We start from the raw sequence: 26,257 nt of genomic DNA, 5'->3' as shown, positions 1-26,257 counted from the left end.
GACCTCCCCCCTCACCCGCACGGCGCCCCTCTCCCTCAGGGACTCCGTCCCACCAGGGAAGAGCGCGCAGAGCCAGAAAAAAGAACCCCATCCCCTCACACCCCACCCGCCACCGAGGGAAACCCGACATTTACCTCAATCTCCCCACACCGGGCAACGCTTTTACGCCCCTTTTGCGACGGCCGGAAAGGAGGTGGGCGGTGGCACCGGCGCGCGCCGGGGGCGGGGCGGGGCGGGGCCGGCGGGAGGCCGCGGCGGGGCCGGCGCGGGAGCGGCTGAGGTAAATGGGGGGGGGGGAGCTCACCGCGCACGGGCTCCCCTCCCCTCAGCGACCCTCCGGTATCCCTCGGTGTCAGCCCCGGCCTCCTCCTTCCTCACCCCCTGTCAGCCCTGACCGCTGCCCCCCCTGCCGCGCGTAACGACCCGCCGGCCGCCCTGGGAGCCCCCAGCGCCCCTAGAGAAGCCCGGTTGCCTCAGGGGTCCCCCCTCCCTCCCCGAACAACCTCCCCGGCACCCGCCCTCGTGCCCCCCTCTCAGCCCTAGTGACCCCCCCCCCATCACTCTCCCTGCTGCCCCCGTGGCCCCCCATCGAGCTCCGCTGTCCTTTCACCTCTCTGCCCTCAGGTCTCCCCTTTCTGCCCTCCATCCCCCCTTCCTTCGTGCCCAGCTGCTGTCCTAAACCTTTCCTCCATCCTGGTCCCTTTTCCCTCTCTCTTACCACGCAGAGCTGTCCCCCATGCACTGGGCACCTCCAGTCCCTCTCTGTGACCTTGCAGTAGCTTCGATTCCCCAGCTGTAATGTGGGAAACTGTCTCCTGTGCTCTGCTTCGAGTACTCACGTATTTTTAGCTGCTTTTCTCTGGTTAGACAGGTTGGACTGACAGGTAGCGTGCATTCATCCTGGACACTGAGCTCTTCAGTCAGCTGTAGCGACAGGCCAGTATCGTGGTATGCCAGGTTTCTAAAACAGGCATTGGTACATCCTTATGTCATGGTATCTTGTGCCTGGCTCTGGTTTGGCACCACGCCATTCTGCTGCTTCCCCAGCTGGGTAACAGGGACTTAGCGAGGGCATAAAGATCCTTGCTTCAACTCTCTGGAAGCTGACCCCCATACCCAGAAGATTTAATAGCAGCTTTTTTGGTGTCTGTACCAAGAAAACACCTCAAAATGAGTCACCTGTCATTACCCTGCAGTGGGAACAACAAAGGTGACATGTTTCCTACTTTCTTACTTCTCGTCCATGGAGGATTAGCAACCTTTAACTGTTGTTATCAGTTTGACCCTGACAGTAAGTTGCTCAAATGAACATGTTCAGTCCCTTTCTGACTCATTGCCGTTCAACCTTTGTGCTTACTTAGGAATGCACACGGCAAATCACTTTCTCTTTCTTCCTTCAACACTGTTTCTGTTGGAGTATTTTGCTGGAGAGAAAAAGGAGTATCCCTTAGTAGGGCTGGCTTTATCTCTGCCTGTCTTGCTGAGAGAGCAGGGAAGAGGCAGGTTGACAATCAGGGTATCAGCATTAATTTAGAAATTTCCCTTTTCCCCACGTACTTTGACCATCTTTTCAGCATTATCATTCTAGGTAATGTTAACTTTCTGCCGTTAGTGGTCTTGGCCACCTTTCATCTTCATTTGTAGTTTCTATTCCGCATACTCAAGCATGTGCAGGGTGCTGCTGCACACTTCCTGCATTAAAAGAAAAACCTCAGAGATGGTTAAAATCTCTTTTGCTTTTGAAACACTTCCTTGACTTGCTTTTGATGATGATGTGATAATGTCGACTGCAGGAAAGATCTGTGATACTCAATCTGGGGCTTAAAAACCCCCTTAGGACACAAAAGTGCCTACAGATCAGGATAATGTTTAAGAAAATCCTAGTTATGTTGAAAAGAGAGGCTAGCCATTGCCATTGTATAATCAGTTGGCAAAGGACCTTGTGAAAAAACAAGGAGGTTGAGTGTTTTCTTTCTCACTGATGAAAACAATAGGACAGGATGAGGTGTTAATAATAATTTACTTCAGGACCTTCCAGCTGGCAAACTGCAAGGCAATTCCATCCTGCCTCCCAGTGATTTGAGGTGCCTCGTTACGCGCCTGTGCTTGCCCAGACGCTCCATGTTCAGAGCCCTGTGAGTTGGCAGTGACACGGTGTATCTACAGCAGTGTGAAGTTTTTACGGCCTGGAGCAGATGGTGCCATAAATGTACACAGTGCTTTGCACAGAACAAAGCCTGTGTTTGGTATATACAGTCTGCCCACATAACAGCGTGAAGAAAAGACTTGATTTCACTGAAAAAATTTAAACAGGAAGATGAAGGGAGATGATAAGAATTCAGGGAAGATCTTGACAGAGCTAAGAAAGAGAATTTAGTGGGGAAAAAGTTTTTTAAGTGTAAGGAGAGTTTGTTGGGGGTTTATGTCTGGGAAAGTAAGAGGACCAGAGCTGCAGTTTTCTTACAGAGCCCAAACCAGCTCCAATTCCTGTGCTGTTGGGATGTACCAGGCTGCAGCTATATTCACGGTGAAAAGTCGTGCCTCACCTGAGCTCTCTGCTTGCAACTGAAGCTACCATGCTGCTCTTTATGCCTGACCACATGAAAATGAGGATAATTTGTGTCCAGGCCTTAGCTCTGGGAGAATGACAGCATAGGTTGCAGAGATGCCCAGTCTTGACTGACTGAGGGCTTCTCTGCAGCAGGGCTTGCCCTGGAGCCCTGCCTGCATGGACACATTTATTATGTAATAAGAGCAATATCCAGGGGGGAAGTCGGGAATAGCTGTTCTGCTTTACTAACCTTGCCTTAGTCCAGGTAAATCAATCTGCATAGGCAGGCAGATACTCCCAACAGGTGGAGAATCTGTTTTGCCCGTGAGCCTTACCCCCACATAGCTTCAGTCCCACTGCATCCACCTGGCAGCAGTATCCCAAAGCAGCATCTGACCAGCACCTGAACGTTGCAGACATCTGTGCAAGCTTATGAATATCACGAGCTAGCAGGAACGCCGCACAGTATCTCCTCTCTGACAGCTTCTCTCATGTGAAGAGAAGACAGGAGTTGTGGGATGTCTGATTAAATTCAGGTTGCTTCAACACCTATCCTGCCACATATTTAGCCTAGCACCAGCATCACATTGGGATGCCCGTCCACAATGAAACAGGACAACTCCATGTTCTGTCCTCTTCCTTATGTGAAAGCAGTGATCGTAGGCACTGGTTTCAATTGCATTAAAATGGTTGCATTCATTTTTTTTTTTCTTAAAAGCTTCTCACTTCAAGTGAAATCTTTGTGTAGACAACTTCTATAAATCAAAAAGTCTTAAACACCTGCTTTTCTGCATTTCTGCCATCCCACCATACACAAGCTTCACACCTTAAACCACTTGGAACATAGGAAAAACATACTGTGTCAGGCCAACAGTCCATCTAATCCAACGTCCAGTCAGCAGCAATGACTAATAGAAGATGCTAAGAAGGAGAATAAATACTATAGAGTAAGAGGTATAGAAGTACCTCACATCTTGATTATTTTCCTTTATATCTCAAAGATTTAGAAAAAAAAATGAAGCGAATGTGGAACTTCACCAGAAAGATGACTTTGGATTCCCCTTGAGGTGACATTTCTTTTGATGCCCTTGTTCTCAGGTATGTGGCATATTGTTTTGTTTGTTTGTTTGTTTTCAGGCAAAAATCTATTAGCTCAGAAATAAAGCTAAGGCACTATTAACATTTAAATGCTAAAGAAAAAGTAAAATCTAAGCATCAGACTGACTTCTTGAAGTTTTGAATCACATGCCCAGGCATGTAACATCTGTAACAAGAGAATGCCGTGCAAAATATGCATTTCTCTTTCAAATTCCCAATTTACTTATACAAGAGATGGGATTGTGAAGTTATATTAATTACTATTTTTACTGCATTAGTCTTAAAATGAAAGTCAACATTAGAGGGCAAATGTTATACTTAGCTTAAAAATGAAAGCTTAAGGGTAAGAAAGCAAGCACTTTTAATCCTAATACTCTATTCTTATTCACTACATCTCCTGTTAGACACCTTCATCTGCTACCTAACACCTTCCTTACAAGCAGCTGAACCTTCAATTTTACAAGGATGTAATTGTACATTCTTTTCAAGGGTTATCAGTTAGAATTGGCTTTTGTTACATGCCAGGAGCATGCCAGAGCTCATGTGTTCTTGTTTGAACCACTGATATTCTAGGCTTAAAAGCAGCACAAACACAAGACACCAGTTTCTGGTAAATGAGCAATTCTCATTATGCATTGTTATGCATTATGTGATGAATCTAACAGCCTGGCTTTCCACAAGCTCTCCCAGACGTGGGCTGGCAAAGGTTAGCAAAGAGATATGACAAAGGTCTGCCAGTGACCAAATACCTGCTGTGTGCAGTAAATCCACATCAGAAGAGTGCTGAGGTCTCCTAAGTGAGATGCAAAGGAGTTGATTAGCTCTGATCTGTTGCAAGATTCACCCACTTTTGCTTCAATTTCTTTTTTCCTCTCATGAGACTTTCCAGTCTTGGTGCTTCCTATCTCTTTCTCCCTTTTCCCTTTCTCCTTTCTTTCAGTCTCTCACACTCTAGGCAATGCCCACCTCCTAAAACCTCTCAGTGCTGCAGTCCTTCCTATTTTGTCTCAACATTATTTTGCTTTTCTCACATACTTTTTGACCTTTGCCTGGAAGCCCTTGGATCTGTACTCTTTGTTATCTGCTCTTCACCCTTATCCTATTCCATTTACAGTCTCCAGTTTCAACTGTGCTTAAACACTTTATGTACTCTTCTTACCAGTGTACACATAAGGGAATGCCATCAGTAAAATGGCATAAAACGCAGGGGCAAGTATAGCCTAGAGAAGAGAAGGCTCACGTGGGATCTCATCTCCCTACCTGCAGGGAGGGTGCAAAGACGACGGAGCCAGGCTTTCTTCAGTGGCACCCACTGACAGGACCAGAGGCAGTGGGCACAAACTGAAACACAGGAGGCTCTGTCTGAATATCAGGAAACACTTTTTCACTGTGAGGATGACTGGGCACCAGCACAAGTTACCCAGAGAGGTTGTAGTATCTCCATCCTTGGGAGATATTCAAAAGCCATCCTGCACAACTGGCTCTGGCTGGCCCTGCTTGAGCAGAGGGGTGGGACAAGATGACCTCCAGAGGTCCCATCCCACCGCAGCCATTTTGGGATTCTGAAATCAGCTGTGTTTAACTTTGTATTTGAAGCCGATAGAAAATTACTTCCCTCTCGTAGCAAGAGTAGAGAGGAGTCATGGTTCTTTCTGCGTGAGCTCACCAGGGTGACACAGATGCACATTATTGCTCTTAGAGAACCGGAGGTAGAGACACAGATTTGCTGTCAGGCTGGGACTTAATGGAACTGGATAGCACAAGAACAGAGTTAGCCATTTCACTCCACTGTAAATGGACCTTTTCCTCCCATCTGTAAAAATACAGTAGCTGCTCTACTGCCACCAGGAACAAGTAGCCCTTGCGTTTGAAGGCTGTGGCTGGCAGCAGTCAGCTCTTGCTCATAGATATCTGTAAGCTTATTTAAGTTATGCTTATAACAGATGTTGAGTCACACAGCATGACAGGTAGTAAATGAGTGCAGATATTAAAGTAATTTTAGGTCATTTCCTCCACGTCTACCCAGTTGATTGTTAATGGAAGTTAGAGGCTCCACAACAGCCCCTATCAGTTAAACTGTCACTATTGGGACACGTTCTCTGTCAGCCTCACTAATTCTAGCATGGTGTTATGACACAAGGGTAAGAAGAAATAGAGTCAGTTATTCACAATGACCCACTTGACCTTAATTTTGGCAGCAACAAATGCCGAGACATGTAGTAAAGTGACACTACTGGTTTCTTTTGTCATGAGCTTCTAAGAATTTCAGAATTAACATTTCCAGATGTTATTTCTGCTTATTTATGATTGCTAGTGTGCCATGAAGTGAAATGTTCACTTTGCGTTTGCAGGACAGGACTGCGAGCAATATCAAATTGCTGTACTTGAAGCGGCTTGCCTCAAGAAAAGCAAAACCTTTATGAATAATAAACGTTCGTATTTGATTCCTTACAGTGTTCAGAGTTAGAAGTCAGCACTGAAATGTGGTGGTTTCAGCAAGGCCTCTCTTTCTTGCCTGTGGCTTTGGTTGTTTGGTCAGCTGCATCTTTTGTGTTTTCATACATTACTGCAATTGTCCTACACCACGTCGACCCTTTGGTGCCCTACATCAGGTCAGTAACATTCATACTGTACCACAGTATTGAATTGGCCTCTCACTCCTGTGAATTCTTCCCCAACTCCAAACTTTAAACAGCAGTTCTTATCTAACAGCTCCAGTTCTAAAGTTACTAGCTGTTTGTAGTTATTTGTGTGTAACACTATTTAATGCTGTCTATTTTTGTGCAAAAGGCTAAGCTTTAAGCTGTGGCTGTGTGAATATATCCTTAAAATGATGATGAACAGGAAAACTGGGGGTGCATCTCCAACCCTCTGTTTGGAGTAAAGTGTCTTGCTGTCACCAGGTTTGGTTGCACCAGTAAATCTGTACTATAATCTGTATTTCCAACGGCATTGCATCAAAGCTGTATGCCTTGGTTTTGGTCTTTCAGTTTTCCAAGTTCTTCATTTTTCCAGTTTTAATACTCTTTATTCACCTTTTGTGGAATCAACATCAGTATAAAAGGAATAGTTATACCAAGCATGTTCATTCCTTGTTCTAAGGATAGCGTGTCTTTATCATGCTTATTTCTACAGCTCAAACTAGCACAGTATGGTTTCAGTAATGAGAAATTCAGTGAAAATATCTGGGAGGGTTTTTACAAATCTGTTTCTTATGGTTCCTTTGTAGACTGAAATAAGTAAAGTTGTGTTGCAAGTATTTTTAGTATAGATAGATACGTATCACCCCATTTATCTCTTCCAGTGATACAGGGACAATACCTCCTGAAAGATGCTTATTTGGGATCATGTTAAATATTTCGGCTTTCTTGGGTGAGTATAGAAAGCTGTCCTTGGCAAACTGCAGGCAGTTCTGGAACGCACACAGCTTTAAACAATTTAATGTCCTTATTCAGATCATTAGACAGCCCATAATTCTCAGTAAAAAACTAAATTCTAAGCAATCAATCTTAATTATCTTAAGCAATTCAGAGGAAAGTGCATGGCAGTGATGTTATCCACAAAGCCAGCATGACAACTGCAGATTCCAGAAGGCTAAAAATGTGTCTAAAAAAACCCAGCAGGCTAGTAAGAGAAATAGAAACGCAAATTCAAGGCAGTCACCTTACTTGTGCTGCAATTATGGAGAGGGGGAAAAACAACCTAGTATGTCTTTCAAATGCAAGAGATCAGAAAAATCTAGTAAGTTGACTTGTTTAGTTTACCATTATATTATTTGTTTTGACTTCCAGAGTCTCAGCTTTCCTATTTCAGTGTACCATAAGACAGTTTTTGTATTTTAAATAGTTGCCTCTGTCACTCGGCATCTTCCCAGTTCAAAAGGGACAGTCTACTCATCAGCTGAGAATCTTACTGCATTTGGGTTCTTCATTAACAGGTATGGCTACCATGTACGTCCGTTATAAACAAGTTTACGCTTTGAATCCAGAAAAATCCAAGATCATCAAGCTTAATAAGATTGGCCTTACACTAGGATTGATGAGCTGTTTTGGACTTTGCATTATTGCGAATTTCCAGGTTTGTGCTTTGCTTGCAATGTCCTGAAGCTGTCCAGAGTTGTGTGTGTGTTTGTTTATCTGATAACATGGGGTTTTTGCTGAAAGCAAAACTTTTTAGGGCAAACTTGTTTTTTGTCAAATTCTCTACAGAAAACTATTAAAAAAATAAGTTTTGATGTAGAATTGCTTAATCATTTCTTATTTGCTTTATCCACTGGGACTTGTGAGCAGCCATTCATGAAATTTCAAAACATTAAAAACCCCACAAGTTTTCCAGAAAGAAAACTCATCTTGGATCTCCTTATAGAAGATTTTAATCTGGAGCTAGGCCTTTCAAAGACCACAACTATATTGTATTTTGACTCAGGAGAAGCGAGTATCTAATATTCAAAAATTGTTACAACTGGAAGTAAAGCCAACAAAAACACCCAACCCCACAAGAAGTCCAGGTCTGAAAAATCTGCCCTCTTAGGTACCAGTTCTTGAAAATACTGCAGTGTTAATCAGCTTTTGAATTTCTCCATCCCAGTGTCTCTATTTTTTTTCCTCCCCAACAATTCCCACCCCCTCCAAAAAAAAAAATCTGGTATTCTCACATATCACACCATCAGCAGGGCCATATTCTACATCATTGGCTGCTACATGAAAGACAGTTGTACAATTGCCAGCTTCATCATATTAATTACCTGCTGGGTTTTCTGGAGATCTGTAGTGGTGCCTTTAGCCACTAGAGGCTGCAGTGTCACCTCGGTGTCCTGCTGGATTAGGGCTGGGGAAAAGCAAAGAGGAAAAGCTCCTGGAAAGCCCCACCTTTTTGCCCTTCTCCTTTTACCCTAGCACAGCTCTCCAAGTGCTTCAGCAGCCCCTTAGAAACCTCAGCACACTCATTTTGGGTAGGGTTTGTTTTTTTTTAGAGGCCTCAATCTATTTACTTTTTTCTAGAGCCCTAGCTATACCCAGAGGTCACAGCCTCCCCTACCACATCCACCAAGCAAAAGCCTCCAGGCTGCGTTCAGCTCCATCATTTCCCTCCGCCACTGGTCAGGAGAGGGTATGTCTACTTTTTGTAGATTTCAAGATAATCAAAATATAGAAGGTGCATATTAATTTGTTAACTAGTTTGTGTAACATTTAATCTTGAGCAAGAGAAAAATTGGAAGTGATGTACCTGCATACCCAAGTGATGCTGAGGACTGGTTGAGGGCCACCCCAGAGGCAAAAGGAGCCAAAGCCCCCTGGAATCCACTAGTTACTGAGGACAACTGAAGTGTGAAAATACACAAAGGTGAACAAAAGGGGTATGGGAACAGCCGTCATGCAGAGAGCTCCAGACAGCTCTCACTGCTAGGAGTCAAAGCAATAGCATGGGGCTCATCCTCATGGGAGATTTAATTCATGCTGTTCAGCCAGTACTATTGCTTTATTCTAGCTGTGGCTATTGATTTCCTCTCATATAGGGCAAAGATTTCTGTCTGATGACACCTCATCACTGAACAGCACATGATTTTGCACCACACGCCATTGCAACTTGGTTATTCACTATTTAAATATAGATTCCCACCTCTGTTGTACTGTGGATGCAGCACTTCAAATTAATTTGTACACGTAAGGTACGCATGGAGATTATGAGGAAAGGGCGACTCCAATTCCTGATCTCAATAGTTACTCAGTAAAATATGCAGTCTCATGCTTTAGGGCATAAAAGATCACCTGCATGATCAGAGTGCAGGGAGGCTGCCAGGCCTTGCATTGTGCAATTGGCAAGATAACACAGAGCAAAGGACTGAACACAATGTGATTTTTCAGGGCATAAATTTTAAGTTGGGTTGTTTTTCTTGGAATAACTTCTAGTTTTAATGATTTTTACTATTTGACAGTTGATTCTCCTATAGTGTTTTTTAAGGTAAGAATTATTACTGCTTGATTCAAACTTGTTCCCTCTGAGTATTGAAAGATACTAATTTGACAAACGAGGCTTATTCGAACTAGAGTAATTCAAGGAAGCGCTAAACCTCATTATTTTTAATCCCATATTGGGTACTAGAACTGTGTCATGTTTATCCCGTATTGCATTATCTTTCACAGATGTTCAGATTCCTGGGCTAGAAATGCTTAGTAGGTAGCCTGTTGTCACTCTCATTACCTGCCCAACTGCAGGGATTCCTTCATCCAGTTTCTGTATTACTGTCCATTATGGCTAATGAGAACAGCTTTTGCAAATTCCTGTAGTTAAGATATAGCTGTGACCTGTAACTTAGCCACAAGAGCTTAACAAAAGCAGCAATACAGAGGGTTGGCAGGTGCTGGCTTCCAGCTAAATCTGTATGGGGTTTCCAAGAAAAATCTCTGAAGTACTGGCATGTTCCAGGACTGCTTAGCTTGGGATATGAGAAGGTAACTGAGTGGGTAGAGTGCCGAAGGTTTACAGAAGAAAATTGTTCTCAGAGTTTAAAATGAAACCAGGTTCTGTACAAGCAGTGCTTTATTTCCCTAGAAATGTATTCTGTACTACATACACGTGGTTGGAGCCTGCCTGACATTTGGAGTAGGAGCCATTTATATGCTGGTTCAGACCGTCCTATCCTACCTGATGCAGCCAGAAGTTCACAGCAAAGATATCTTTTGGATCCGTCTGACCATGTTACTCTGGTGTTGTTCAAGCATCGTGAGCAGTATCCTTTTGCAATGCAGTGTCACCGTAAAACAGAGCAGCCTTCACAAATGACAGTATTTGCATCTACATTAATTTAACCTACCAATGTGAAAGGCTGTGCCACAGAAGGCCTGTCATCTTTACACGTACAGTTTGTATCGTGCTATCTATTCATAGTCTGTGTTGCAACCTGGCAACTTTAGGAAAAAGGGAACTACCAGGTTAAGCCCACAAGTGAGTCACTGGGTGATAAAAAAAGGTAAGAGGGATGGTTACCACCCTTTCTCTTCTTTCCTTCTACACACCAGAGACTGAAAATGGCAAAATAAGAGTTTATCACAAAGAGGTCTGACTGTGTATTATGAAAGATGGGGAAAAAGGGAAGTGTACTTAAGAGATGGGTGGTTTTAACAGGGGAAAAAAGCCAGGTAAGAAAGAAAAGCGTCTGTTCCCTGGTGACAGGAATGCTGCAGCAAGTTTTATAGTTGGATACAACTAAAAGAGAAGTACAGAATGTAGCACAAGAGAAAATACTAACTTAACTACGTGCAGCAGTCCTGCACTGTGCCAGCTGGCTCCCAGAGCAGGTTTAAAGTGCTGGCATTTGTCAGAGAGACAATTCTGGAGCATATTGCCAGGGTTGAGTCAGAAGAGAGATTTGACCTTTGATCTCCTCCCCTGCCCATCCTACAGTTCAAAAACCAAGATATTTGTGCAAAAATCATTGCTTAAATGCTGTCTCTTTTGCAGCTGAATCAAGGCCACCAATTTAATCCCCACCAATTCCACTTATTTCCAGGCTGGCAGCCAAAACCAACACTAAACCATACGCCCCATTCCCCAGTGATGGAGCATCTCGCAGAGCTCCCGTTCCTGCTACTGCAAGATTATACAATCTGTACTAGTCAGACAAGAAGCGATAGTTGGGGCACAGGCTGGTTATTTATAAAGAAGCGAGAAGGACCCTTACCTGCTGAGGAGGCTTGACACAGAGCAAGGAAGTAATCTGTAAGACTTAGAGAATTGCTGTCCCTAGCAGAAATTTTTGGCGCTAGGAAAGAACAAGATTTTCAGCTTTGAACAGTTAGGAGCCAAATACAATTGGGGAAGACTAAAATGGAACAATACGATCTGCTGCAAGTTAAGAGCCTTTTACAGATGTCAAAAACCCACAAACCCCAAATCTGTAGAGGTTTATTGAACCAGCGTGGTCTAACCAAAATTAGAGGGAAGTAAAGCTGTAGAAAGCTGTAGAAATAATGATACATACACACATATGTATGGAAGGGGAAGAAAAGGGAAATTGTCAAGAGTATTTTCTAAATTAACAGCTCATAATGTAATAAGGGAAAGATGGTAACAGGGAGAAGTCTGTGGCCATAGGTGAAATGATTGTAACTAGTACTGGAAGGCAAAAGGAAACATACCTTTTTTATCAGAAATAGTGTGGCCAGCAGGACTAGGGAAGTTATCATCCCCCTGTACTCGTACTGGTGAGGCTGCACTTTGAATACTGTGTTCAGTTTTGGGCCCCTCACTACAGGAAAGACATTGAGGTGCTGGAGCATGTCCAGAGAAGGGCAACAAAGCTGGTGAAGGGTCTAGAGAACAAGTCTTATGAGGAGTGGCTGAGGGAACTCAGTTTGTTTAGCCTGGAGAAAAGGAGGCTGAGGGGAGACCTTATCGCTGTCATTGTAATGAGGTAAGTGTCAGCCTTTTCTCCCAAGTAACAAGCAATAGGACGAGAGGAAACAGCCTCAAGTTGTGCCGGGGTGGTTTAGATTGAATATTAGTTAAAATTTCTTCACTGAAAGGGTTGTCAAACATTGGAACAGGATGCCTAGGGAAGGGGTTGAGTCACCCTGGCATTTGTCAGAGAGGCATTTAAAAGACATGTAGATGTGGTGCTTAGGGACATGGTTTAGTGGTGGACTTGGCAGTGCTAGGTTTACGGTTGGACTTGATGATCTTAAGGGTCTTTTCCAACCTAAATGATTCTATGGTTCTATCAAAATACTCCTGATCCTCTGCTGGAGTGAAACAGCAGAATTGCCAACGCAGTTAATTACCTGCTTTGTAACGAGGGGAGAATGGAAGCCAGTTATTTTGGTATCACAATGATTAAATTCTTTCCAATGCAGTAATAACTCAGGCAGGTAACTAACAGCTACTAAAGCTGTACATTTTAATTAGCAGAGAACTGGGTATCTTGCATTCAGATCAGTAACCAGAGCTCCCTGGACCGCTCACATCAATTTTTTAATAAGCTTTGGAAGTCTGGATTTTCAAAGACATATTTGTGCCAGTAAGTTCAGCCTTGTTCACCACCAAAACTAATCTTCCACATCAGAAGGCTCTTGATGTTTAATCTCATTAATGATTGAAGAAGTTAATATCTTAATCCTATGAAAATCAGATCCTCTATAACTTAATGCTCCAAGTTTCATTTATAAAGGCAGTAGCACTGATGTAGCATACCTTCCCTCTGTAAGATGTTGAAAAAGTGACATCTCAATCACTCTAGAAAGAGCCCAGGTCTCTGATCCCTCATTTGATCATTGTCATGTGGGTTTTTCCTTGGCTGCTGTACCAAAGCAGTTATCAAACCCTGAGTGAACTAAGAGGGAAACAGAAAAGCTAACAACCATCTCTGCTGCAAGTGGTATAGTATTCCAATCTGTAACCCACATATCAAGAATTCAAGGTGGTTGAGTAGTTGAAAAGCAATCGAAGAAAGAGGTCTAGACACTACTAGCCTGGAAAATGCCACTAAAAAGAAATTCAAAATGGAAAGTAAGTATTCACATTTGATCATAGTATAAATGCTTTCATAAGGACCCTGTATTTGATCAAGGAGGTATGACAACATGCAGCATACAGAGAACAAAGATAATCGATTTAGATTAGAATTAGCCTTTTCATGTGACAGTAATTAGACAGTTGGAACAACCTACAAGTTGAAGGGAATGATGTGAAGCAGTCCATGTCACCATTACCGTTCATTATGCTGAGGAGACCTTGGGGAAAACACACAGAGATCTCCTCACAGCCTCAGCCTGACACAATGCAGAGCCAAATCTGAAATTTTCAAGTTGCTTGTTCTTGGTCTTGAATCTTCCTTAACATATTTCTTTGCAGTGTTTATTTCCTCAGTTGTTTTATACAGTGGCCTGTATGGAACAAATCTAGTGCAGAAGTTGCACTGGGACCCACAGGAAAAAGTAAGTGATTGAGTGGAGAAAATAAGCAGAGAACAAAAAACAGCTACATTATTTGCAGTGACAAATGCATCTGGGCACTTACTGTGGTTGTGTGCACATACTTGGGATGGGAGAGGACAAGTGAGCTTTACCAGTTGAGCCGGTATCCAGCTACTTGCTAAAGTACTGTTCTGTGCAGAACAGTTGCAGCTTCAAGTGTTATTTTAAATTAATCTCACTGGTGGGCAGTAATTGAACTGCCTCAATGAGATGTCAAGCTACCAGCCTGTCTGGGCTGTGCCAATCAGCAATTCCTGGTCACTGTTATACAGTAACTGTAAATAATGAACCTCACATGCCAGCTGGTTGCAGCAAAGCAGAGTTCCTGACTGCTGCCAGGTGGGTGTTAGGAGGAGAAAAAGGCCCAAGGATACAAGTGATAGAGCTGCCATCAAAGTGCTAAGTGCTGGGCAGTGAAGGATCCCAAGCAGGACAGAGAAAGGGCATGTAGTTCTTAATAGCTCTGCCTGTCTCCCTGGCCATCCTCATCCTCTCCAGGCACTGCTGGAGGTGTGGCACTTATTGGAGGCAATATTATGCAGGCTGGTTTTGAGGGCTTTTCCCACCCCTCCCTTTAAATAAAGCATAAGGAGCTTCTCAGAAGTCTGCTTACATCCAAAGGAGGGCCTTGAACCTTACTTTTGTAAAGGGGTTTTGCGGTTAGTCGTGCCAAGCTGTCCATTAAGCCTTCAGGTTTTGCAGGTTGATATTAAATTCCCAGCGGGGGTCATCCCAGTTGTGTGGAGCAGGTGCTTTCCTGGTCATTCTCACTCTTCTGCTGAGTTCAGCACTTCATTCTTACAGACTCCAGACAGGCTAAGAAATTTTGCTCTCCAAAGGGAATAGTTTTGGATGCAGGATGTCATACACGCAAGCCATCTTTGTGCCATTGCAGGTTCAAGAGGAGCTTTTCACACTGATTTTTTTTTTTTTTCCCCCTCTCGCTATTACACAGGGCTACACAGCTCACATCATCAGTACCGTCTCAGAGTGGTCGTTAGCATTCTCCTTTCTCAGCTTCTTCCTCACCTATATCCGTGACTTTCAGGTAAAATGAAGTTACAATTAAGTGCTCTGCTTCTCAAAGCTCTAAATATCCCAACAGGATGCAAGATGGGCTGCCTTGTATTATCAATCATCAAGGCTGGAAGACCTGTAGCATGAACAACCCTAAGCAGTCCTCTCTTCCTCAGTAGGATCTATGCCTACTGTGTTAACACACAGACTCCAGCATGAGACTAGCTTTAACCAGCTTCACTTGCAAGATCTGTCACAATCACAGGGGATGTTTGCCCTAGGATTGCAAGGCAAACAACAGAGTCAGTGCAGGAGAACACCTTGGGAGTCAGGCTTATAGTTGTGAAGCCAATCTGCATTTTGGTGTTTCATTTGACTACTGAAATTGCCCATGCTGAGCAAGTGACAAGCCTGCTAACTTAAATTTTCTTTCCTTTTTCCTACATAGAAAATTTCCCTGCGTGCAGTTGTCAGTTTGCATGGACAAACCCTTTATAACACACCACAGAGCTTTGTGACTGACGAGCAGGCACTGCTGATAGCGGGGAGCATCTAATGAAGGTGAAGAGAACACATTCTCAGCATAACTCAGGAATTTAATAGCAATAATGGTTGATATTTCTAAGCATTTATTTTATATAAAAAAGGTATGAAGTGATCATATTGTACTTGACACAAAGGGCTTTGCTGTTAACCCACAGAGCAATGCAAATGTTATCAGTATTGTAAACAAGCCTGTAACATTTCTTCATATGCCAATGTCATGAAAGAATTAAATGAAGGTTATTAAAGAGTTGTGTCTCCTCGTCTCTTCCACCACACCCAGTTTTACTTCCCTCATTCCCTTGCCCTCTCCAGTGTTCCTCAGGCCAAGTCTTTTTGGATGCAAGGAGCCCCCAGCCTAGAGCCAGGCCCCAGCCTCGTCCTTCCGCACCTGCAGCTCCCTCGTCAGGGCAGCTGGGGCTGACCCGTGACCTGCACACTATGCCAGAGTGGAAGGACCCCAAAGCCACCTCATCCTTTGAACAACCTGCAAGGAAAATGCTCTAAATTTCTTCCTTCCTTCCTTCCTTCCCCACCTCCAGCAGTTGCTTGATGATGGACAGGTTCATCCAAGAGTCCATGTGCAGAGTGTCCCTACTGCACAAGCCTAGGAAGAGTCAGACTCTGCAGCCCATGCCCTGCTCGCTCAAGGGGGAAGCGCTGACTCTTAAACAAGCATAGAGCATGACACATGTCCTTGTAGCCTTGATGTCCCTAGTTGTCCCCTGAGACAGTCTCCAACCCAAGCGCCAGCTGCTCATTCCTCTTGCTGCTTCCAAAAGCAGTTGTATGGTGTGGCCAGCCCTTAACCTGACCTTGCAGCTTGTCAGGATGCTCCAGAGGTTGAGCTCCACAAGGCTTTCAGTGCTAGACACCCCAGATGCGTGCCAGGGTGTTCATACTGAGTCTTTTCATAGGGACAACCTCCCCCACACAGGAGTCATGTCCAGATCAAGCCAGAAGCCTTAAAAATACACAGTTGCTCTAGTTCTACCAAAGTAAAGGGATATTTGATACACACAGACCTACAGAATACATTACCAATAGCTGCCTTTGGGCCCTATTTAGCAGGACTAGCTCAGCTTCCTTCCTAAATTATTGCTCAAGTCTACAGCTACATCAGCTCTAGCATGTGTTTCCTCCCATGCCAAAAGAGCTTATGCTGGCATCTTCCCTTCTCTGGAGGGGCAGGTAAAGGACCAGGAGAGGAATTTAAGCTGGAGGCCTCCTGGAAATCCCAGCAGCTACCCTGGGAAACTTCTTTCTCCCAGATTAAAATAGAATGTCTCCATCGCAGTTGTGCTTTGTTTGCAGCGTGGTTCAGCCCAGAGTTCAGACCATCCACATGGTGAAAACAAGCTTTGGAACCAACAAACTGCCAAATTACTGAAGCCAGTGGAGTACAAGGACAAGTAGATACGATTAACATGGAGTCACAGAGACCCCAAGGGCTCTACAGCTTGGGGAAGATTTCTGTATATTTTACATACAGGTATATTTTAGCTGCTGATAAATCCCTAAGGTTCAGGGCCTCCCTAGAGACTCACACACTTGGCTACACGCTCTCCAATGAGGCAATATGCAAACCCCAGTTTCTGGTTAATCACTACAACCTAGAAAACATGAGGTTTCAGCTAGCAGAAACCCCTTTTCTATGCCTCATTTAAGTCTCATTAGGCAAAAGGCTTAACCAAGAGATTGCCATGATGGTGACATAGTGCCTTGGGTTTGCAGAGCCCTGATCCCTGCTGACAGTGCCCTTTTCCTGGTACAAAAGGGGGAGAAACAAAAACCTCATTCAGTCATTCATTCATGCAGCTTCTCAGGAAGGCTCTGGTAGGACCCTGCCTGCTCACGAGGCTTTTCTCTCCTTCCCCTGGTGCCTGGCATCACCTTCCCTTCATCTCTCTCTCTCCCATGGATCACTATCAAGCACAGACAGGTTGTTCCTGACAACAAGCATCAGACAGGCTGCCCCTGGGAGCAATCCCTACTCCAGAAAGCCCCAAATTTCTGATAACAGCACTGTAGCGAGCCAGCCAAGACAGACCAACAGGTGGGCTACCAGGAGTCTGAGCTCTACCTAAAACAGCACATCCAAGTTTGCAGTTAAAAACCCACAGCCCCCACAAACCACCCTAATGCTCCACCACCTGCTCAGCACCACTTGAGCTTCTTGCCAATTTCCAGATCCACAGAAGTTCAACCTAACAGCACCAAACTCTTTGCAGTTTAACAACCTCCTTAATGCTAGGATAACCTTCTTCCTCCTCTCTCACTCTTTTCTAGAGACAGGGATGAGCAGCACCCAGGAACCACTCCATACTCCTGATGGACTGCTCCAGAGTTACATGCCCCCACTGCATCTCTGCCTCTTTCTCCCCCTCCCCTGCAGTCCCACCAACACAGAAGAGTGTTTCTGAGGGCTGGGCTGGGTCCTACCTCTCCTACTGAAGACTTCTGACAGCCAGTCCCCATGCAGGAAGTTGGGCCAGACTGCGCTGGCTGATGAAAGTCTGAAGACTCAAGTAGCCAACCCAAAGACCTGCTTCCCTCACTGCTACAGGACTTACAGGCCCCTGAGGGCATTAAGTACCTTAATTGTCCTGACCAGCCTCACCTGGGACCTCCTCACACACTCTTTGCCCATGGCCCAGGCTTGAGCACCCAGTCCTGGCCTGAGCTATGCTGTAGGTAGACATGCCTTCAGTTCTGCTCCTGGCTTTATTTTGTGTACAGACCTCAGACCTAGATAGTAGGTAACTTTCCTCCAACGTCCTCTCCTCCATGAACCTCAAATATGCACTCAGTCCTGTCTCTAGTCCCATCTCCTGCTGCTCCTGACTGAACACCTTGGACAGACCCAGAACCTCGTTCATCATCTCACCTTGCCTGGGGCTGTGCATGGACCCTCTTATCACCACCCTGCTCTGCCTACCTGGCCCAGCTCCCTGGTTGGTGAAGGCACTGCCTGTGCCCAAGTGACCCCGAACTCATCCTTCCTTGGGGAATAGCCCCACTCCTGCTGCTCCCTGACAAGGTGAGATGTTCCAGTCAATTCCCATTGAGTTCACCACCATTTCCTCGTTAAGCAGTGGCTGCATTCGTACTTGTCCTTGCCAGTTCCTGTAAATTTGTTCTTCCTCTACTCCTGGCTGACTGCAGTAAACCTACAGGCTTGGGCTAGAAAAACTGAGATCTAAATGACACCAGTGTCTTCTTGTGAGACCGTAACTGAAAAGAGGGCTGACTTTCTCACCTGCTTGGTGTGCAAGGTGGCTTTATAGCATTACTCCTGAAATGAGCCCCACAGAGTGCTGCAAGGACAGCAAGGATGGAGGCATCTGTCAGCAGCACTGGAGATGAGGCACGCCAAGGTGTCGCAGCCCTCTTGCTAAGACTGACAGGAATGCTAATATAAGACATCTATTAAAAAAGGAGAAAAGCCTGTTAGAATGGCAACATCTAGCAGCCACTCAAATTCTTGGTGAATCCTCGCCCTACCACCTGGACAGCTCAGGGTTGTCAGATTGTGTTAAGCTTAAACACCACTCATCAGGTGGGAGAGGTGGAGTACAAAAATATCATATATTTCCACCCAAAGCAAAATGGGAGGCTGCCAACTTGGGGCAGACAGCAACTTTGGTGGTAGAGAAGAATGTGGAAGAAACATGCGGTAAAGCTGTGTATTGGCTTTGTGTGGCAAGGTTTTGGTAGCGGGGGGGGGGGGGGGTTACAGGGGTGGCTTCTGTAAGAAGCTGCTGGAAGTTTCCCCTGTGTCCGACAGAGCCAATGCCAGCCGGCTCTAAAACAGACCCACCGCCAGCCAAGGCCAAGCCAATCAGCAATAGTGGTAACGCCTCTGTGATAACATTTTTAAGAAGGAAAAAAGTTGCTGGGACAGAGAAACGGCAGCCGGAGAGAGGAGTGAGAACATGTAAGAGAAACAACCCTGCAGACACCAAGGTCAGTGAAGAAGGAAGGAGAGGAGATGCTCCAGGTGCCGGAGCAGAGATTCCCCTGCAGCCTGTGGTGAAGACCATGGTGAGGCAGGTTGTCCCCCTGCAGTCCATGGAGGTCCACGGTGGAGCAGATCTCCACCTGCAGCCCGTGGAGGACCCCACACTGGAGCAGGTTGGTTCCCGAAGGAGGCTGTGACCCCATGGGAAGCCCACGCTGGAGCAGGCTCCTGGCAGGACCTGCAGATCTGTGGAGAGAGGAGCCCCCGGAGCAGGTTTTCTGGCAGGACTTGTGACCCCGTGGGGGACCCACGCTGGAGCAGTGTGCTCCTGAAGGACTGCTCGCCGTGGAAGGGACCCATGCTGGAGCAGTTCATGAAGAACTGCAGCCCGTGGGAAGGACCCACATTGGAGAAGTTCGTGGAGGACTGTCTCCCGTGGGAGGGACCCCACGCTGGAGCAGGGGAAGAGTATGATGAGTCCTGCCTCTGAGGATGATGAAGCGGCAGAAAATAACATGTGATGAACTGACCGTAAACCCCATTCCCCGTCCCCCTGCGCTGCTGGGGGGGTTGGTAGAGAATCCGGGAGTGAAGTTGTGCCCAGGAAGAAGGGAGGGGTGGAGGGAAGGTGTTCTGAGATTTGGTTTTATTTCTCATTACCCTACTCTGGTTGATTTGTAATAAATTGAGTTAATTTTCCCCAAGCTGAGTCTGTTTTGCCTGTGATGGTAATTGGTGAGTGATGCCTCCTGTCCCTATCTCAACCCACAAGCTCTTTGTTATATTTTCTCTCCGCTGTCCAGCTGAGGAGGGGGAGTGATAGAACAGCTTTGGTGGGCACCTGGTGTCCAGCCAGGGTCAACCCACCACAGTCTTTTTGGTGGAGAATGCAGGCAATGTGAGTTCGAGATAAGGATAGTAACTGAGAAGGGTAATGGGCAAAACGTGGACTGAACGCAGCTAGAGTTAAGAGCTGCATGACAAGTGGGGAATCTTTTTTGTTGATGTGAGTGAAGATTTTGTGTGATGAATGTAGATTTTAATGATAGTTCTTAAAAATGTGATGCACAGAGGCGAGGGGTGGAATGTATTGGCTTTGTGTGGCAGGGTTTTGGTAGCGGGGGGGGTTACAGGGGTGGCTTCTGTAAGAAGCTGCTGGAAGCTTCCCCTGTGTCCGACAGAGCCAATACCAGCTGGGAATCCTCGCCCTACCACCTGGACAGCTCAGGGTTGTCAGATTGTGTTAAGCTTAAACACCACTCATCAGGTGGGAGAGGTGGAGTACAAAAATATCATATATTTCCACTCAAAGCAAAATGGGAGGCTGCCAACTTGGGGCGGGGGGCAACTTTGGTGGTAGAGAAGAATGTGGAAGAAAGATGCAGTAAAGCTGCAAAGAAAAAAGCCAACAGAGAACATGGCAAGGACTGAGCGTCATCTTCCGAGAAGATGGGGCAGGAACTATAGGTGCTTGTAGTGTTACACAAGGAAACTGTTCCAGCTGACTCATCCTTTATGCACTGAAACACGGTCATTATGGTTTGGGGTTTTTTTATTATTATTTACAGAAAAATTATTAGCAAGTCAGGCCATCATCAATTAAAAAAATAAAGAGAGAGAGAGAATTAAAGGGATTAGCCCAAAGGACAAAAGGTATGCAAGTCACTGGAGACTGTTAGAGAGCAAATGCGTGTCAGCTAGACTTCGGGAAGGAAGGGGACAGCCAGCATGGCTGAACTGGGTTAAGGCAGCCGTTAGATGTAGGGAAAAAAAGCCTTGGATAAATTGAACTTGCATCCAAATAAGCAGGTAACTTAAGGGACAACAAATGTGTTTTCAAACATTGGGGGAAGTCTGCCAGGTTTTTGAGATCAAGTTATAGAATGAGTCCTCAAAGAAAAGTCTATCAGAAAAAAATTAAGGTTTGGTATCCATGACCACCACAGAAGAGCCCAGAAAGCTTCGCATCTTACCATCACAGGGAACTGACAGATCTGTCTGAAATCAAGATGTTGGTGTGACGTTTCAAAACAAACTGATGAACAGTAATGAGTTTATGAATGAATGGGATTATACTCTCATGTTCAAACAAGAACCCTGAAGGAATAAAAGATGAAACAGCTGAAATAAGTTCTCACTGAGAACTGCTTTAGTACTAGAGGACAGGAGAGTGGCAAATACAACACCAACTTTTTGAAGTGTTCCCAGGGATGTCTATGGAGCCGTAAGAGCAGCACTTTCTTGTCCATACCAATAAAATAAGTAGAAATAATAAAAATGGAATGATGGAATAGCAATGCTAGATTGTGTAGGAAAACGTTGTGACATTGCAACAACAATGTAGTGAATTTCAATGGGAGATCTTACTGTTTTAAATTAAAACCCTCTCTCCCTCTCATAACCACAGGCAGGTACCAAGGTAGGTGTCCACATGGTCTGGACAGGGTTGCTTGCTGCGACATGGAGGATGTCACCAGCTTCCACATTCTCCTCACATCTCCTGGGTGGTTCTGGTTTTGGCAACTACTTATTGGCTTTGAAAGTACCTTTTCATGCCCTTTAGGAGCTGACAGATTGATCTTTTTGTCTGTCCATCCTTCCTCACTTGTGTGAACCATCTGGATTTACTTACTATCCTTCCCCTTCTTATCTAGGTGTCTTGTGAGTCCTACTCTGTCTTCCCACCATCATCTCTTAAAGGCTTGAGTTTTCATTTTAATCTGTTGCCTTTTTTCAGACTGACATTAGTTTCCTGAGCTGGAGGTCCTCAGTAGCTACAAATAGATGTGCTGGGATCTTGATGACCTGCTAATCCCAGTGCCATCGAATGCTGCCATTCTGACATTCCTCCTGCCGCTTGTTTCTTCTGGTGCTCCCATGGCTGTTCATTCTCTCTCCAGACTGGCCTTCTCTGCTCTATTACAATTCTCTACAACCAAAGAAAAGTCTCTGTAGGTTCAGTTAAGACAAGACCTACCTCACAAATCCAGCAGTGCTTACAAAAGGAATTGGTGTCCCTGTAAACAGGGATCAATGGTCAATCATCTACCTGGACCTCCTTCACCATAGTTCTCCAGAAACCAGGCTGCTATCGCAAAAGAGGGACTGTCCTCAGCTGTATGCATAGCTGGTTTAAAAAGAAACAAAAGCTGACTCAACAGTCAGTTTCTCAATGAAAGGAAGAAGTCCCAGATACTCCTGTTGGAGCTTGTACTCTTCAATATTCACAAGTTATTTAGAAAAGTGGGTGAAGAGCAAGATGTCAAAGTCTGCCAGTGGCACAGCTCTCAAGAACATTGAAAAATGCTTCAGAAGGTTCTCATAACACCAAATAACTGAGCAATAAAACAAATTATGAAATTCAGTGTACATGAATGAAAACCCTTGTGTTTCCATACACAATAATGAGCTCTGAATGAGCTGTTATCTTCAAAGAGAACAGCAAATTTAGTAGATCAGTCCACAAAAATACCAGCTCAATAGTAAAGAGCCCTGGAATATAAGAAATTATTAGGGAGGTATAGAGAGCAAAACAAAAACCATCAAAATGCCACTGTAACTCCATGATGCAATGACATTTTCATCAGTATAGCAGTTCTGGTCCATCCATCTGAAAAAGATTATGGTGGATCCAGAAAGCTATGGAGAAGGGTAACAAAAATGGTCAAACGTTTGGGAGAGTTTCTGTTCAGAGGACACCTACACAGAATTTCCCAGTCTAGGAAAAGAAAGACTGAAGATGAAAAAAGTCTACAAAATCATTTTTTGCTTGGACATAGTGACTTGAGGCCTGGTTAAACTCACTTCAAAAAGTTAACACAAAAATATAACACGCAAAGAAAAAAAAAATCAAGGGGTATTACACATAAAGATATCACGTCTGTTTAAGAGCTGGAAAATGAGAAGTACCAGTGAAGTCTTGCATATGATCATAGAATCATAGCATCATAGAATCACAGAATCATAGACTACTTTGGGTTGGAAGGAACCTTTAAAGCTCATCTAGTCCAACCCCCCTGCCATAAGCAGGGACATCTTCAACTAGATCAGGTTGCTCAGAGCCCCGTCCAACCTGACCTTGAATATTTCCAGGGATGGGGCATCGACCACTGCTCTGGGCAACCTGTTGCAGTGTTTCAACACCCGCATTGTAAAAAAATTCTTCCTTTATATCTAGTCTGAATCTACCCTCTCTTAGTTTAAAACCATTACCCTTTGTCCTATCGCTACAGGCCCTGCTAAAAAGTCTGTCCCCATCTTTCTTATAAGCGCCCTTCAAGTACTAAAAGGCCACAGTAAGGTCTCCCCAGAGCATTCTCTTCTCCAGGCTGAACAACCCCAACTCTCTCAGTCTGTCCTCATAGGAGAGGTGTTCCAGTGCTCTGATCATTTTTGTGGTCATTTTTGTGATCATTATGTCTTTGTACTCTTTTCTAGGCATCCACTATTGGTCTCCACTCTGATTTCCTTCCCCATGTTGATCTCTGCTGGAGAGACAATGATGAGCTGGATGGATCTTCAGACTAATCCAGCAGTGACTACTTATGCTTTTATGTCTTGCTTTTGAAAGCAGTGCCATCTCCCTCTCCATTTGCCAGAAGCCGTCTTCGGACTGCACTGCTCTACGCCTCCCAGATCCACAAGAGGAGGACAGCTAGGGCTCTGCCAATTTCAGCCTTGGTATATGCTCCCACTGCAAAGTGTGCCACTAGAAATCTGTCACAATTTGTTCACTCAGATCACACACTGTAGGAAGTCCAGGGTCGGTTCCACACTGTCCAAAACAGTTTCACAGCTGAACCTGCACATCCCTGGTAACAAGTATCTGCAGATTAACTAATTTTCTAGCACACCTCCACCCCAGCAGCTGACTGCTGGCTTGCCAGGAAGAAACGACCTGATGGGCTCTAGGGTACCTAGCTTCCAGGTGGCCTCTCAGGCTACATATGGTTGCGACACCATCCCTGGAGGTATTTAAAAGCCATGTAGACATGGTCCTTAGGGACATGGTTTAGTGGTGGACTCAGCAGTGTTAACTTTACGGTTGAACTCAATGATCTTAAGGGTTTTTTCCAAACCAAATGATTCTATGATTCTATAAATGGCTGGGACAGACCTCTGTGAAGATTCATGTTCGCACACAGAAATGCTGGTGCTGTGGTGGGTTGTCCTCTAGCTGAAAAGTAACATCTTTGCACATGGATAGTTCTGGCCAGATACTCCCAGTCACCAAGTTAGCCTGATGTTAGCAACTGGCCCAGTATCACTTTGCTTCCCAGACTGTTTTGTCCAGCATTCACTGCCACTTTTCCTCTTTGGATCCAGAAGTTCCTAAAAGGCCTTACACTGATTCTTCCTGAATATTTGCTTGAAAGTAATAGTTTTAATTCATAGCCTAAATCCATGGTTTTCATATTGCTATGTACTTAACAAAGCAAGCATGGTGTGTAACTGCAATGCCTTCTGCCAGCCAAGGCTGCACATAGGGATGGGTGCCAGTAACTTCCACTCCTGGGGCCACAGCCAGGACTCTAGTTTTTCTGTCACAGACAAACTCTTAACAGATCATAGGAGTTCAAGGATGAACAGTGCAGAAAAACAGAATCTGTGCTACAGATGATGTGTCTGGATGAGGAGCAGTTCCAACAACCCACAAGGTCCTTGGCTGTTGGAAGTCCCTTTGCTCCTGCCATTGGCACAGCCTTCCCACATCAGCACACCAAGGGGCCTCTCTTGGCTCTGTGATGCTTTCAACTTTGTGTTGATGTTGTTCCAAGAAAGGCATCTCTTTTCCTTCCATAGATGGCTTGGCTTTGTCTTTCTGAATTGCACCAAGTGTCTTCCATTACTAGATCACAAGGAAATAACCCATTCCCTTTTTTCCACCAAATCCTACTCATCACATTTCTTCAAAAGCTTGCAGTGAGGATTCTTCTCCAAATTTTCAGTATCTTATCATTGCCTCTAGAGAAAACTCAGGCTAACGGACCACTTTGCTAGGGTAAAAGAGGTTCTGGAAGAAAGAAGGTGGTGTGTCTCAGAATGTCAAATCTGGAATCCTCCCAGCGAAAGGAGAGGGTAAGTGAACTCGGCTTCATTAATTTCTTTGGAAATTGTTGGAAAATAGAGGAAAGTCTTCTGTCAGAAGACAGGATAGGTGAGTGACGTCTGTTGGAAAAGTATCACAACAGGTGACTGCAGCACTAGTTACAAGACACAAGGCTGCTTTTATCCCCTTTCTGATTGCTGTCCCGTCATATTGGGACATATCCTGGCTGGAATGGAGCTAATTTTCTTCATAGCAGCCCATGTGATGCTGTTTTGGATTTGTGAGGGAGACAGTGTTGATAACACACCAGTGTGTTGGCTATTGCTGAACAGTGCTTGCACAACATCAAGGCTTTCTCTTTTTCTCTCTGCATCCCTCCCAGCAAGCAGGCTGGGGATGGACAAGCTGGGAATGGACATAGCCAGGACAGTTGCCCCAAATTGATAAAAGTGATATTCCATACCATATGATGTCATTCTCAGCAAATAAAAGCTTAACAAAAGGAGGAGGATGCAGGGACATTTATGGTTGCAGCATGTGTCTTCTCAAGTAAACACTATACACACTGAGACCCAGGAAATGGCTAAACATCTGCCTGCTGATAGGACATGGTGATTAGATTCCTTATTTTGCTTTGCCTGCATGCAGCTTTTGCTTAACCTGTTAAACTGTCTTTATCTCAATCCACAAGTCTTCAGTGTCTTCTATTTTCTCCCCATCCTGCAGGAGAGGGGAAGGAGTGAGCAGCTGGGTAGGTGCTTGATAGATGGCCAAGGTCAACCCGTCACACCCACACACATGTGGGGAATATTCCCACTTTTCACACAAAATGATTGCCTCCTCACTACTGCTTATATCTGACAGGCAGGCTTGGCTAAACTTACACTTCCTCCATGCTTTCTGGAACAAGCACAGATGAGACTGCAGACATCCTCTTCACTGACATCATTGGCTGCTCAAAAAAATCATCTCCCATAAATTAGCCTCTTTGCTTTGCACATTTACCAATAAAGGACACACAACATCTGTGCACACCTGCTCCACAAGCAACTTGGCCTGTCAGGCTA

The 26,257-nt window shown here is 44.9% G+C and overlaps 2 protein-coding genes across 6 annotated transcripts in view; one reads left to right on the top strand and one right to left on the bottom strand.

Moving 5' to 3' along the window:
- CEPT1 (choline/ethanolamine phosphotransferase 1) overlaps window positions 1-959 on the bottom strand; it is a 32,207-nt gene extending 31,248 nt beyond the window's left edge. The window contains exon 1 of one of the 4 annotated variants that reach the window (XM_030000525.2): window positions 840-959. The gene's annotated coding sequence lies outside the window, so the exon portion shown is untranslated. Of the gene's footprint in view, window positions 1-134; window positions 224-718; window positions 810-839 lie in introns of those variants that run through there. The other 3 variants (XM_030000526.2, XM_030000528.2, XM_030000524.2) reach the window with 3 other exon arrangements.
- DRAM2 (DNA damage regulated autophagy modulator 2) lies at window positions 219-15,428 on the top strand. 2 transcript variants are annotated; one of them, XM_030000541.2, is made up of 9 exons: window positions 219-280; window positions 3,553-3,649; window positions 6,104-6,261; window positions 6,954-7,021; window positions 7,587-7,726; window positions 10,202-10,379; window positions 13,499-13,581; window positions 14,576-14,668; window positions 15,086-15,428. In XM_030000541.2, exons 3-9 carry the CDS (start codon window positions 6,131-6,133, stop codon window positions 15,191-15,193), a joined length of 801 nt encoding a protein of 266 aa, XP_029856401.1. In that variant the 5' UTR covers window positions 219-280; window positions 3,553-3,649; window positions 6,104-6,130; the 3' UTR covers window positions 15,194-15,428. The 2 variants fall into 2 exon arrangements, with proteins under 2 accessions (XP_029856401.1, XP_029856403.1); XM_030000543.2 differs by lacking the exon at window positions 14,576-14,668.
- The last annotated feature ends 10,829 nt before the right edge of the window (window positions 15,429-26,257 follow it).

The sequence above is a fragment of the Aquila chrysaetos genome, chromosome 24 (genome assembly GCF_900496995.4).
Source record: "Aquila chrysaetos chrysaetos chromosome 24, bAquChr1.4, whole genome shotgun sequence".
NCBI lineage: Eukaryota > Metazoa > Chordata > Aves > Accipitriformes > Accipitridae > Aquila > Aquila chrysaetos.
The sequence above is the reverse complement of the archived record's forward strand: the minus strand, read 5'-3'. Positions and strand labels throughout refer to the sequence as shown.

What these genes read in the sequence shown, in the direction of transcription:
- DRAM2 (XM_030000541.2), top strand. Translation starts at nt 6,131, where the DNA reads ATGTGGTGGTTTCAGCAAGGCCTCTCTTTCTTGCCTGTGGCTTTGGTT. An exon ending in AAATATTTCGGCTTTCTTGG is followed by an intron (nt 7,022 to 7,586) that starts GTGAGTATAGAA and finishes CTTCATTAACAG; the next exon opens with GTATGGCTACCATGTACGTC. An exon ending in GCATTATTGCGAATTTCCAG is followed by an intron (nt 7,727 to 10,201) that starts GTTTGTGCTTTG and finishes TTATTTCCCTAG; the next exon opens with AAATGTATTCTGTACTACAT.